The 12,272-nt window shown below is 47.3% G+C and overlaps 1 protein-coding gene across 8 annotated transcripts in view; it reads left to right on the top strand.

Moving 5' to 3' along the window:
* AGAP1 (ArfGAP with GTPase domain, ankyrin repeat and PH domain 1) overlaps positions 1 to 12,272 on the top strand; it is a 650,028-nt gene that overhangs the window by 221,322 nt on the left and 416,434 nt on the right. For 4 of the 8 annotated variants that reach the window (XM_030916436.1, XM_030916435.1, XM_030916434.1 and 1 more), the window contains exons 3-4: positions 2,292 to 2,379; positions 3,123 to 3,134. In XM_030916436.1, the coding sequence (XP_030772296.1) occupies positions 2,292 to 2,379; positions 3,123 to 3,134 (100 nt within the window). The remainder of the gene's footprint in view (positions 1 to 2,291; positions 2,380 to 3,122; positions 3,135 to 12,272) is intronic. The other 4 variants (XM_010364388.2, XM_010364387.2, XM_030916433.1 and 1 more) reach the window with 1 other exon arrangement.

The raw sequence follows: 12,272 nt of genomic DNA, 5'->3' as shown, positions 1-12,272 counted from the left end.
CTCCAGGGGCCAGAAACTATGACAAGTGTACAGAGTTGGAGTTGGCGTCTTGGCCCGTATCCAGAGACATAGATCTTGGCCCTCAGGTCCTAAGTGTAGTGGTAGGTGCAGCCCAGGGCCTCACCAGCCACTGTCAAGGCCCTCTGGGGATGGGAGGAAAGCAGGGAAGCCTTCCCAGGAGAAAGTGAAGCCCTCATCAGGTGAGAGGGGAGGGGTGCTCAGGTGACAGGAGCAGTGAAGTGTTCTTGTGGCAAGTTCACGGACCTGCTGGGTCCATTAGCTGCCAGCAAAGTTGTGTGTGAGGATTTGGAGGGAGACAGTTTGTTCCTAAAATGTTTGGAGTTTGTCCTCCAGGCAGCAGGAGTCTCCCAGGGCTTGTGAAATGAAGGAATGCCACTTTCTCATGGTCAGTTTGTTTCCAGGAACCTCTCTGGTGTTCTCGGGATGAAGAGCAGGTGCTTGCAGGCAGGGAGAGGCCCTAGAGGCTGCTTCCTCGATCTCTGCACACCGGAGAGTCCACACCGAGGTGGCAGCAGCGTGCCCAGGAGGGAGCGGGCTCCCTGACTTCCAGCCACTGGGAGTCAGGGATGGCCTCCGGCTTTCTGGTTTGAGAGGCTGGGTATAATGTGGCCTCAGAAGCTGATGAGCAGTCTGGGGGAGAGAGGCGAGGTGTGGACTCGTCGAGGCGTGAGCACCACGTAGGTGGTGTATGGATATATAAGAAATCCTGGTGGGAGCTGAATAGGGGCGCCTGGAAGCTGGGGTGGACGGCGGCCAGGGGATGAGATTTTGGGAATAGGCAGCTTTTTTTCCCACATCAACCTTCTGTCAACGAGCTATGATTCCAGAGTCTGCAGGGCGTCTCCTTTTAAATGGAATCACAGCTCATTGAGAGAAAGTTGGATATGGACAGGCACATGTTGGGACCTTAGAGTGGAGGATCAGTTGGAGATGTGAGGATGGAGCCCTGGCGAGCCCCAGGGTGTCCCGGCAGATGGAGGAAGAGCCCACAGGGCTGGGAGGGAGGTAGAGGCGGAAGCCAATGTGAGAGTTGGAAGAGAGTGTCTTAGCAGCAGCTGCCGGTGATGGGGTCAGGTCAGAGCAAGACAGGCTAGTGGCTTTGAAATGAAAGTCATGGGTGACCTAGTGGGCAGTTTCCTGGTAGCAACAGGGCCAGAGCTTCAGATAATTTGAGTGGAGGCAGGAGGGAGGTCAACAAGTGGAACCGAGAGCAAGTGGGGCCGAGTCCCAGCTCTGGGAATGGCAAGTGGCCTTAATAAGCGCCTGTGCCCAGGGATGGGTCCCTTGTGATGTTTTGGGCTTTTAAAGGAATCAGTTCGATCATGCTTAAATTTGATCGCTAGCGATGTTCTAGTGGGGGAGGAAGAGATTAAAATGCAGGAGGTTTTTGATGAGCAGCTTCCCACAGAAGGCGGTGTCGGGGGTATACAGCTCCCAGGCACAGGGAAAGGGAGGTTTCCTGTGGGATCCACCCACTTGGAGGCTTGGAGGCCAGGTGTGTCCACTGTGTCAACAGAGAGGCTTCCTCTGAAGAAGCTCCTGGAGGGTCAGCCTTGCCGCCAGGTTACTGCTAGGACAGTGGCCCTCATGTCACCCTTACTCCTGAGGGTCGCCTTCTAATCCAGCACAAACGAGCACCTTTGCTGTCTCTCCCAGCAGCCCCGGCACCATCCCCTTTTTCTCGGAGATGCCATGGTGGGTCCTGTGTCTGGGAGGCAGGTGTGTGTCCTTACCTGTATGGCCGGCCCCTGCCTCACTCCTCCACCCCCAGGTCTCCCCACACTGCTCTTTTCTGCTCCTGTTGTCCTGCCCCCAAGTCTACCCTAGACTCATTCCCTAGAGATGCTACCATGCATGGGTTCTCGCCACTCTCTCCATGTCACTCAGCTCTGCCCTTGGATGCCACCTCACTTGCTGCTTTTCTCCGTCTCTGGAGGGTGCACAGTAGATGCCGGCGGGCTAACTCAAGGAACACAGCCCTGATGTAAGCAGTGTGCTTGTTTTCTGGAAGAATGCCAAACCAGTGTTTATTCCAGCATTGCTGATGCCATTGCAGCTGTTGAGGCTGATGAGAACATGAGATGTTAATTAGGAGTGTTGGACTCCCTTTTACTCCAATAGAAGTACTGAACGAGCTTGTTTTTGGCCATCCAGCCAGTGCTTGGTTATGTTTGTGTTTAGGCCTCCTGTCTATTTTAGCCTCTTTGTATTTGCAAAATGCCAAATAGAGTGATTTGATTATGCTTAACGGTTGTCCGTTTCTGTTTCAGGGAATTGTGGGTAACTTGGCCAGCGGCAAGTCTGCCCTGGTGCACCGGTACCTGACGGGCACATATGTCCAGGAGGAGTCTCCGGAAGGTATGCTGTTTGGCAGGCAGTTGCAAGCTTAAGAATGTAGTTTTAAAAAAATTTTCCTTAGCACATTCTAAATCATGACTTTGATGTATCACAGGTCAAGAAAGCAATAAAATATACCAAGCAGTAAAAACCCTTAAGTATGTGGTTTCTTCTGTAGTATTTCTAGCAAACCCATTATATTCACTTTGGTATTTGGAATAGTACAGTAGAACCATGAAATACCATTGAATTTATTTCTTATCTAATTGTTCTGTCCTTTCAAATGTCGTTTTTAATCCGGTGTCCTTTTTATCCACTGTTACTCCTTTAAATATTGACTGGACATTTCTGTGATCTGGATATTGAATTTATACATAACTTGTATGTAATGACAACTTAGTTATAGATATGAGCCTTTCTGGATAAGACGTTCAGATTACCACCACCATATGTTTGAGTATGTTTCCCCCCTTATATTTATAAACATTTAATAATCATTTTGCATGAGAGTAAGATTTTTTTTTTTTTTTGCCATTAGGCATTTACTTCTTCAGTTAACATGTCCATATTTTATTTTTTGCCTTAAATAAAGTTATGATAATGATAGGAAAGCATTTAGCTCCCACGTCCCGTAATGAAGGGGTGTAGTTGACAAGCAGTTTTCTAAATGAAATTTTCTCTCCATGTAACCGTGTTAAATCCAACTCTGAGACACTGAATTTCTGGTTCCTTCTTTTTCTTACTGGCTGTTCCATTCTTTGCAGATATGGATGCAGGTAACTATTCCTTTTCTTCATGGCAGCGCTTGTCTTGTTTTGGAGAGAGAGGAAAGGCACCACTTTGTACTGTAGCGTTCGCTTCCCTCCTTGTTCTATGTACCATCCTATTTGGTTTCATTTTATCTTTTTTTTTCAGTTGAACATTCCACCCTGTTTTGTCCCTTAGTTGTCTTTTTAGCAGTAGTCCCAAGTAGCTTCACCTGTTTCCTGTAACACCTGTCCTGGCATTTAACTCTTGTCCTGAATACTGTGGAACCGTTCAGAAAAGTATAGAAGTGGCTTGAGGCTCTGCCACTGTTTTGCAGAATTGTGCAGTCATGTAATGAACACCTCATGCTTCAGGAAAAGACCTTCCATACTGAAATGATGATTTAGGAAGATTAAAGATGGAAATGAAGGCTTGTATGTGGGGGTCAGTAAGAGAAAGCTTGCCTATCCACTGAGAAATGCATACAGATGCTAGAAAATGGCATGATTTGGAGAAACGAGCAAAGGCCACATTTTGCCAAGGCTCTGTCCCTGAGTTTTGATGGCTTTTATTTGCTCCTTTGTGTTGGAGTCTGAATGTTAGCCACAGCCAGCTGATGACACCTAGAGAATCTTTTAGAGATGTTCCCTTGGGTTTTCCACTTATTTCTCAGGGCTCGCTATTGTAGAGGTTATACAGAGGTTAACTCACCTGCAAGTGAAATGACCACCTTTTCCAAGTAAGTCTACCTTCAGGCCCTTGCAACTCTGTGGATTTCAACCTGGGATCACAGAAGTTAGACGTGGGTGTTGCTGTTGCTCTGGCTGTCCCTGGCCCTGGGGTTCAGGTATCTGGTGGGGCTGCGCTGGAGGCCCTGGGTCTCTGGAGTAAGAACAGGGACCACGACTCCCTCATGGTAGCCTTTCTGCTGTACAGCTATTTGGTCATTTTTATGGCTTTTTGCTTTTTTACCTCTGGGCATTCACACTGTGTTCCATTGTGTTTGGTTGCAGCTGTGATGTCTTTGCGATGCATAATTGACCCTTAAATTTTGACTAACACCAAGGCATTTCTCTTGAACGTTTGTACATCAAAAGGAAGGATTTTGGGGGGACCTAAACTGATCACTAACAGTCCTGCTTCTTTGATTTTTCAAGTAGTTCATTTTACTCCATTGGAATTTCATAGTATTGTCGATGGTTTTTAAAAATATATTATTGTTAAGAGTAGGAGCATGGGTGAGTACCTCCCTTTCTTCATCTGCAAAGTGGAAATAGCTCATCCCCTCCGTGGGGCCCCATGCCCAAGGCTTCCTGGGTCAGGGGAAAGATCATGATCCCTGACCTTTTCTCATGCCCTGCAGCAGCCCTCCCTGGGCATGTGGCCTCTCATCTTTTGACTCAAGGTCCCAGGGATTGTTCTGTGGGAGTGTGAGGAGCTGACAGCAGCAGACGTCCAGGTGCACCCCAGTGGGTGTGCATCTAGGGCCCCCGGGTGCTGAAAGATTTATGAATACGTGGCTCCTTGTGCCTGGAAGACTCTTAGTCCTGCTGAATTCATACTTCTCATGGCTGAGCCACCTTTCCCGTGTAGAACCAAGCAGGTGGTTCCACACTGTCTTTGCCCCTCTTAACGAGACCAGGGAACGGACTTTTACTTCCTGTTCATTTGACTGTGTGCCTCATGACAGTGGCAGCAGGGAGCCATAGCTTGTTGTAATGTAACTTGTAATGAAGGGAGCCATACTTGCTGTTTGGGAAAGAAAGTGAATGAGAAGCCGTGATTTCTTTCATACCATGGTCCTGCCATCCTGAAATTCCTTCTCATGCTCAGGGAGCCTGTACCTGGAAAGTGATTTCAAGTTTTGTCCAGTGAATGTTGATCAATTACCTGTGCTTTACTTAATTGAGAAGCTTTAGGTATAGAGTGTTGTGGGTTTGGGATATAATTTACTCTGCTGTCGCCTAGGTGTGTGGAGAATGTCAAAGGGATGTATTGTCCTTGGGGAGTGCTGGAGGTTGACAAAGCCGACGATGGCCCAGCCTCACCTGTGGTTAGTTACCCACACAAAGGTGAGGGCACAACCGATGGTGGGAGTAATTGGCGCCCGGTTGAGGGATTGGATTTTGAGTGAGCTCTGTGACCTTCCCATTTCTTGGTGTACTGCTCCTTTCTCATCAGCCCCCCTTTCCTCGTATGATTGCTAGAGCGATCAACTGGGCAGCTACTTTGAATGAAAGGCATTTTGCTGTGTATCTGCCTGTCTGGGTAGTTCCTTGGATTCTCCCTGTGCTTCTTAAACGTCTGTACCCTGTTCTTCTGATTTATTAGTGCGTGAATATCCTTTATATCCTAATCCTGACCCGTGGCTGGGATATGTAGCTTGCTGGGAGGGGTGAGGTGGTGAGGGCCTTCCTGTCTTCAGGGGAGAGCTCTCTTGTGGTAGAAAGATTTCTGGTGCAGAGCCATCTCCAGATCCGAGCCTGCTTTTTCATCAGATACATTAGATGCATTTTAGCTCCATCCCAGAGGGTAATATCTGCTGTCTTTTAATTGTATGATGCATTTTGGTTGATATTTTATTCTTGTAGTGAAGAGAGCCAACTCACAAGATTTGGATTATATTATTTATTTATTTATTTTGAGACGGAGTCTCTCACTCTGTCACCCAGACTGGAGTGCAGTGGCGCGATCTCAGCTCACTGCAACCTCTGCCTCCAGGGTTCAAGTGATCCTCCTGCTGAGGCCTCCTGAGTAGCTGGTATTACAGGTGCGTGCCACCATGCCTGGATAATTTTTGTATTTTTAGTAGAGGTGGGGTTTCACCATATTGGCCAGGCTGGTCTCGAACTCCTGACCTCAAGTGATCCACCCGCCTGGGCCTCCCAAAGTGTTGGGATTACAGGCATGAGCCACCACATCCAGCCAAAATTTAGATAATTTTAAAGATGCAGTTCAAATGAGGGACGGATGTAAATATTCTGCTTTTCAGTTAGTGAATTAGCAGCGCAAAAGTGGATAACACGGTAGGGAGCTTGTGATTCCACGAAAGCAGTCAGAGAGTAAAACTCTTGGATTGACAGATTCCTTAACTGTGTGTGTGTGTGTGTGTGTGTGTGTGTGTGTGTGTGTGTGTGTGTGTGTGTATGTGTGTGTACACCTTGATGTGTAATATGTGTATGTGTACTTCACTCCTAGCATTGTAGTAACAAAATACCACACACAGTGTGGCTTAAAACAGAAATGTATTCTCATAGTTCTTAGAAGTCTGAAATCAAGGTGTTGACGGGGTTGGTTCCTTTTGCAGCTTAGAGGTTGAATGTTGAATCTGTTCTGTGTCTGTGCAGTTCTGATTTAATTAGTGCGTGAATATCCTTTATATTCCTAATCCTGACCTGTAGCTAGGATATGTAGATAGCTGGGAGGGGTGAGGCGGTGAGGGCCTTCCTGTCTTCCGGGGAGAGCTCTCTCTTGGTAGAAACATTTCTGGTGCAGAGCCGTCTCCAGATCTGAGCCTACTTTTCAGCAGATACATCAGATGCATTTTAGCTCCGTCCCAGAGGGTAACATCTGCTGTCTTTTAATTGTGTGATGCATTTTGGTTGATATTTTATTGTTACAGTGAAGAGAGCCAACTCACAAGATTTAGATGATTTTAAAGATACAGTTCAAATGAGGGAAGGATGTAAATACTGTTTTTCAATTAGTGAATTAACAATGTGAAAGTGGGTAACTCCATAGAGAGCTTGTGATTTCATGAAAGCAGTCCGAAAGTAAACCTCTTGTATAGACACATTCCTTAATTGGGTGTGCGTGCTCATGCGTGTGTGTGTGTGCACACCCAGGTGTGTAATATATGTATATGTACCTCAGTCCTAGGGCTGTGGTAACAAAGTACCACAAACTGTGGCTTAAAACAGAATGTATTCTCGCAAGTCAGAAATGAAGGTGTTGACGGCATTGGTCCCTCTGCAGGCTTTGAGGTTGAATCTGTTGTATGTCTGTGCACAGTTGTTGTGATTTAATTAGTGCGTGAATATCCTTTATCCTAATCATGACCTGTGGCTGGGATATTTAGATGGCTGGGAGAGTTTCTGGTGGTGGTCAGCAATCCCTGGCATTTCTTGGCTCAGACTCCTAACTCCAGTCTCTGTCTCTGTGGTCACAGCATTTTCCCAGCTACCGGTGACCGTGTCCAAACTTTTTTTCTTATAAGGACAACAGCCATTTGATTTAGGTCCCACCCTCCTCCAGCATGACCTCATCTTTCCTTGATCCCATCTACAAAGACCCTGTATCCAGGTGAGGTCCCACCACAGGTCCCAGGGGTTAGGGCTTGAACGTATCTTCTGAGGGACACATTCAATCCGCAGCAGTGTGTGCGTTATATACCTGTGATGTTTTCCAGGGGTGTCCAGTCTTTTGGCTTCCCTGGGCTACATTGGAAGAAGAAGAATTGTCTTGGGCCGCACATAAAATACACTTAACACTAACAATAGCAAATCAGCTAAAAAAAAAAAAAAAAAAAAAATTATACACACACTAAAAACTCATGTGTTAAGAAAGTTTACAAATTTGTGTTGGGCCGCATTCAAAGCCATCCTGGGTAGCAGGTTAGAGAAGCTTGGTTTAGATGGGCACTGCACTTACAACTGCTGGAGTTGGCCCCATCCCTTGGTGGTGGTCACGGTTCTGCCAGCGATGCTTTTGCAAGCTCTGCTGGTGTTCTAGAACCTCACAAGGACTCATGGGCTGGCAGTGACCTTCACACCTCTGAGGACAATTTCACAGCTGACATTCACTTCCAGAATCAAATGAAAATTCCTCATTTGCCAGTTGAGCCCTATTAATGGCTGCTGATTAGAATCGTGTGATGTTTTGGATGTGTGATGTGACTTTGCTCGTCGTGTGTTTATGTGCTTCCTATTCAGCATGTGCCTGCCTCCCCCAACACAGACCCCACATGATGCCACTGAGCTTTTAACTCTCCTTTCAAAACAGAAAAAGTCAAAGGAAACAAAGCTAGGACATCCAGTATTATGTGGACATTTGATAGGAAATGTGGACCTGCCCCGAGACACTTCAGCCCCTGCAGGTGGGGAGAGTGTGGCATCCTCCTGAGATCTTTCCAGGTTGCAGAACTGAGTCATTGCTCTGAGACCCATTCGCTAGGATGTCTTTCTCTGTGTCACCCATGGCGTCCCAGGTGCCCTGGGCCATGGGCCCTCCTGAGCTGTGCAGGGTAACCCCATGTGCTAGAAGGACCTAAGGGCCAGAAAAGCTGCAAGCTGGCACCACGTTGAGATCGTGGCTCACTGGAGTAGGGCAGAAAGGTGGCCCCACAAGTTTCCCAAGATGAGATTAAACTGTGTATGGATTGAGTGGGAGGTTTTATGGTTGGTTGGTCGAGACCGACTTAAGAATGTTCATAGACCAACTCCAAGCTGCGAAATGGCACTGAAAGTCCCGAGAGGAAGGTGTGCCATCTGAGAGCCGCCTTTCGTCCCAGATCCGGAAGAAACCAACATCCGGGTGTGAAAGTGGCAAAAGGAGGGCCGGGGCCGGCCTGCCCATGAGGCCCGGTGGCTGCCTGCGAGGGTCAGTGTTGTTGTAGCCTGCTGCCACCACACAGAGGGATTCGCAGGGAAGGGCCTTAGCCAGGCATGATGTGGGAACGTTGGCCCTGTCATTCCCGAGTCTTCATGAGCTGAATTCAGCAGGGGCTCCTTCCTTCAGTGATGGAATCTAGAGTTTCTGTTGATTCTTAACCAACTCAAAATTTTAGGCAGAAAGCTAGCTCCAAGGCTGAGACAGCCCTGAATGTGCCTAGGCCTACAGCCAGCGAGCTCCTGGCCGGGAGCCTGGTAATGGGGATGGCTGGTAAAGGCTGTGCCCGCCCTGCCTCCCTCCCAGAAGGGTGACCCTCCAGCCCATCCGCCCCATCTCCAGGCTCTTCCATCTTCCCAGCTCAGGCCACACATAGGCAGCAGCTGTCCCCATGCTCTGTCCCAAAGACAGAACACATTGGTCACTAGGAGATTAGCCTCCCCTGTTCGTTTTGCCGAAAGAATATGATAGTCGACGTAGCTGGAAGAGTAAGGTCAAGGAGCTCAAGGCAGCTGTTTCACTCGAGAGCCTGCCAGCGTAGGGCAGGGAAGCCGGTGTCCTCCCAGGTGGAAAAGGTACCTGCGAGGGGGCTTCCCTATGTAAAGAAGAGTCCAAAACAGATAAGGGAGACTGAAGAAACCTCAACGCCCCGTGCTCATGAGGAAAAGCTGTAAGAGAAAATACCAGGTGCTAAGAGCAATTATAACTACCAGGTGAGGACCAGTGAGAAACAGTGGGTGAGATGAAGCTTGACGGTTCCATAACTCAGGAAAGTCGAGTTTTTGAGCATAAGTCATAGGAAATTCTCAAACATACTTTTGCTTTGTGCCTGGGAAGTAGGAAAGTACACCAGACCCATTTCATTTCTCACATCTCTCCAAGAGAACCCTTTGGCTTGTCTGTTCGGTTTATTTGGTTCACATCAGAGTTTGCTAAAGGCTTGGAGGTTCTGTAGGAAGGAATGAGCTGCTTCACCTCCTGGAGAAAGGACGTCTCGTTTCCAGCATCTCGGGGGTCAGGCTGTGCTGCCCTGAGGCTGAAGGGTTCTGGGATTTTCCACTGCGTGTTTGGCTTCTGTTGCTTGTTCCTAGCTGCTGATGCGGCATGCTGGAGGAGAGTTCTACTGGCCACTGGCTTCTGGCCTCCAGAGCCAGCTGGCTGTACGGCCACCTTCGAGTCTTTCTCCCGGGGTCAGCCTTGCTACCCTCCTCCAGGACTGCCTAGAATTTTTTCCTGTCATCAGGACAGTAAATGTGTTCTCAGGAGCACGTGTATCTTAAATATGTTTTAACGAATGTTTACTCAGTTTCCTAGAAACAAAACATGTGGTAAACACCCAGTCTTATTTTCTGGGACACATGAAGTGTGTTTAAGCTGTCAGCTCCAAAAACCCTTTCCAAGTCAAATAAGTTTAAAAAAAAAATAGTTGTCAGCTACCACTGCATCCCAGATGTTAGGGCTTATTTCTAAAGCTGTTCTCGGGTGCTGTTTAATGTTCCAGTGGAAAAAAAAAAAAAAAAAAAAAAACCTGTAATACCCCAGTAACACTTGACTAGTCGTGAAATCTAGCCATTTAGATTTTTCAACCTGAATTTGACCGTTAGTTGCAACCAAGTGATTATAAACACATGATAATTTTTTAATGAGGATTATCTGTAAACTTTGAGATTATGAGCCTGCTGCTATGTTGGTTTCATAGATACAGCAGAAGTCAGTTCAGCCATCTTCACTGATGATTTTCAGAATTACCCTGATCACTCACCATGGAAATACCATTCCCCTTTGTTCTTGTCTTCCTGTGTGTGTGTAACAGTCCCTAACTTGACCCCTGGCATGGAAGCTGCCAATGAGGATCAGGTGATACTGTCTAAAAATAGGTAAAGGATGATAACGTTACTAGATGTTCAAAAAAATAATAAAAGGAAGCATGTTCTGTTTCATTTTGAGCAAGAAAAAAAAGCTGTAAAATCAGACTAAGGAGATTGTCATGTTTTTGGCATTGACGAAATTGGCAGGGCAGAGTGTGTTTTGAGTTGGCTGCATGGACTCAGAATGTATTGTCCCATATTGTTATAATTAATTTGACAAGAAATCCAGGGCTTACTGAAAGCCATACTGGGCCTGCGGTGGAGCCTGCGTTCCAGAGAAAAGACCTTTCTGAATAAGTAACCATGATTCAGGGCTGGGACTTACACCCGGTCTGGGAGCGCCCTGAAGAGGACAAGCCCGCTGGCTTCTGTCGGGAGTCACTGTCTCCTCAGGGCAGGACCCAGAGGCTCATACGTGTCCCTTAACTCACAGAGCCCAGAAACAGCACAGCACATGCTGTTGACACAACTGTTGCTTCCCTAAGAAACCTCACGGCATCAGAGGTTTTAACAAAACTGTTCTTTAAGAGGAAAAAGGAGACTAGAGCCTAGAAAGTTTCACATATGTAATTACTAATCATTCTTCATTTTTCCTAGAGAAATTTTACCCCAAAGGTGTTCTGAGGCTTTGTGCGCATTTACCTATTAATTGCGGATTAAAAGAGCCATTGGATCTATCCCAACGGAACCACCATCACACACTTTAGCCTGTGTTCAGTGCTCCCGTCTTTGGCCTTGATCACGCCATCTCTCTGGAAGCCCAGCTCCAGGTCCAGGAGACCAAATGGCAGCAGACCAGTCTGCCCCTGGCCAGGAACCTCTTGTTCTGGTCTGGAAGCCCCAGGGCCATGCCCATTGTGTTAGTTTGTGCTCTTTTGGTTGCAAGAGATCGTTGACCAACTTAAAAGAGCTAAAACAGAAAGGGAAGGGGCCAGTGGTGAATTATTAACTTCTTAACTTGCATCCCTGGAGCAGCCAAGGGGATGGATTTAGTGTTAGAAAGACCCTACTCTCCTGATGCACTGGAGTTTTTGAGGAACCCTCTCCCCCATTTCTTGCCTGTGTTGGTCTTCATGCCCAGCCAGGTCTCCCCACTTGGTAGCAAGCCCTTCATGGTGGTTTCATGGTCGTTAGTGCTCAGATATGGTGAGGAGGGAAAGGTGAGTATTTTTGTCAATAGCTCCAGCAAAAGACTATAAGTCAGTTCCACGTGGCCTCATTTGAGCCACATGCTTTTCCCTAAAACAATCCGTATCACAGGGGTTGGAGGGGATGTTTTGATTGTTCTGTCTCTTGGGGTAGGGAGATGAGGTCAGCCTAATTGAGCTGAGTGGCTTGAGCAGGAGTATGATAGACTAGGGCTGGGCAGAAGGTGGACCCCAGAAAAGGCAGGGAGGCACGTCTGAACCTTGTGTCTGAACCTTGTGTCTTCAGAGTTTGTCCTTTTTAAGCATTTTGGCCAGTAAGGGGGTTGGAGGGAGGGGGATGTTGTGCGGTGCAGTTCTCTCTCCTAATTCACAGATCAGGTTACACCCAGCTTGCACGGTTTGAACTTGGGTGCTAAAGGAGAAGCACCTGGGGTATGTTTGAATTCACCCCAAAACTACCTCTGGTAAATGTCTCCCTGTGACTTACAGTCTCACTTGGGCTGTGGACCTCTGACATTTTCAGCCAAGTTTTTCCTTCTTAATC

This window comes from Rhinopithecus roxellana, chromosome 14 (assembly GCF_007565055.1).
Source record: "Rhinopithecus roxellana isolate Shanxi Qingling chromosome 14, ASM756505v1, whole genome shotgun sequence".
Lineage (NCBI taxonomy): Eukaryota > Metazoa > Chordata > Mammalia > Primates > Cercopithecidae > Rhinopithecus > Rhinopithecus roxellana.
Note: the sequence above shows the minus strand (reverse complement) of the source record. Positions and strands in the feature narration are given on the sequence as shown.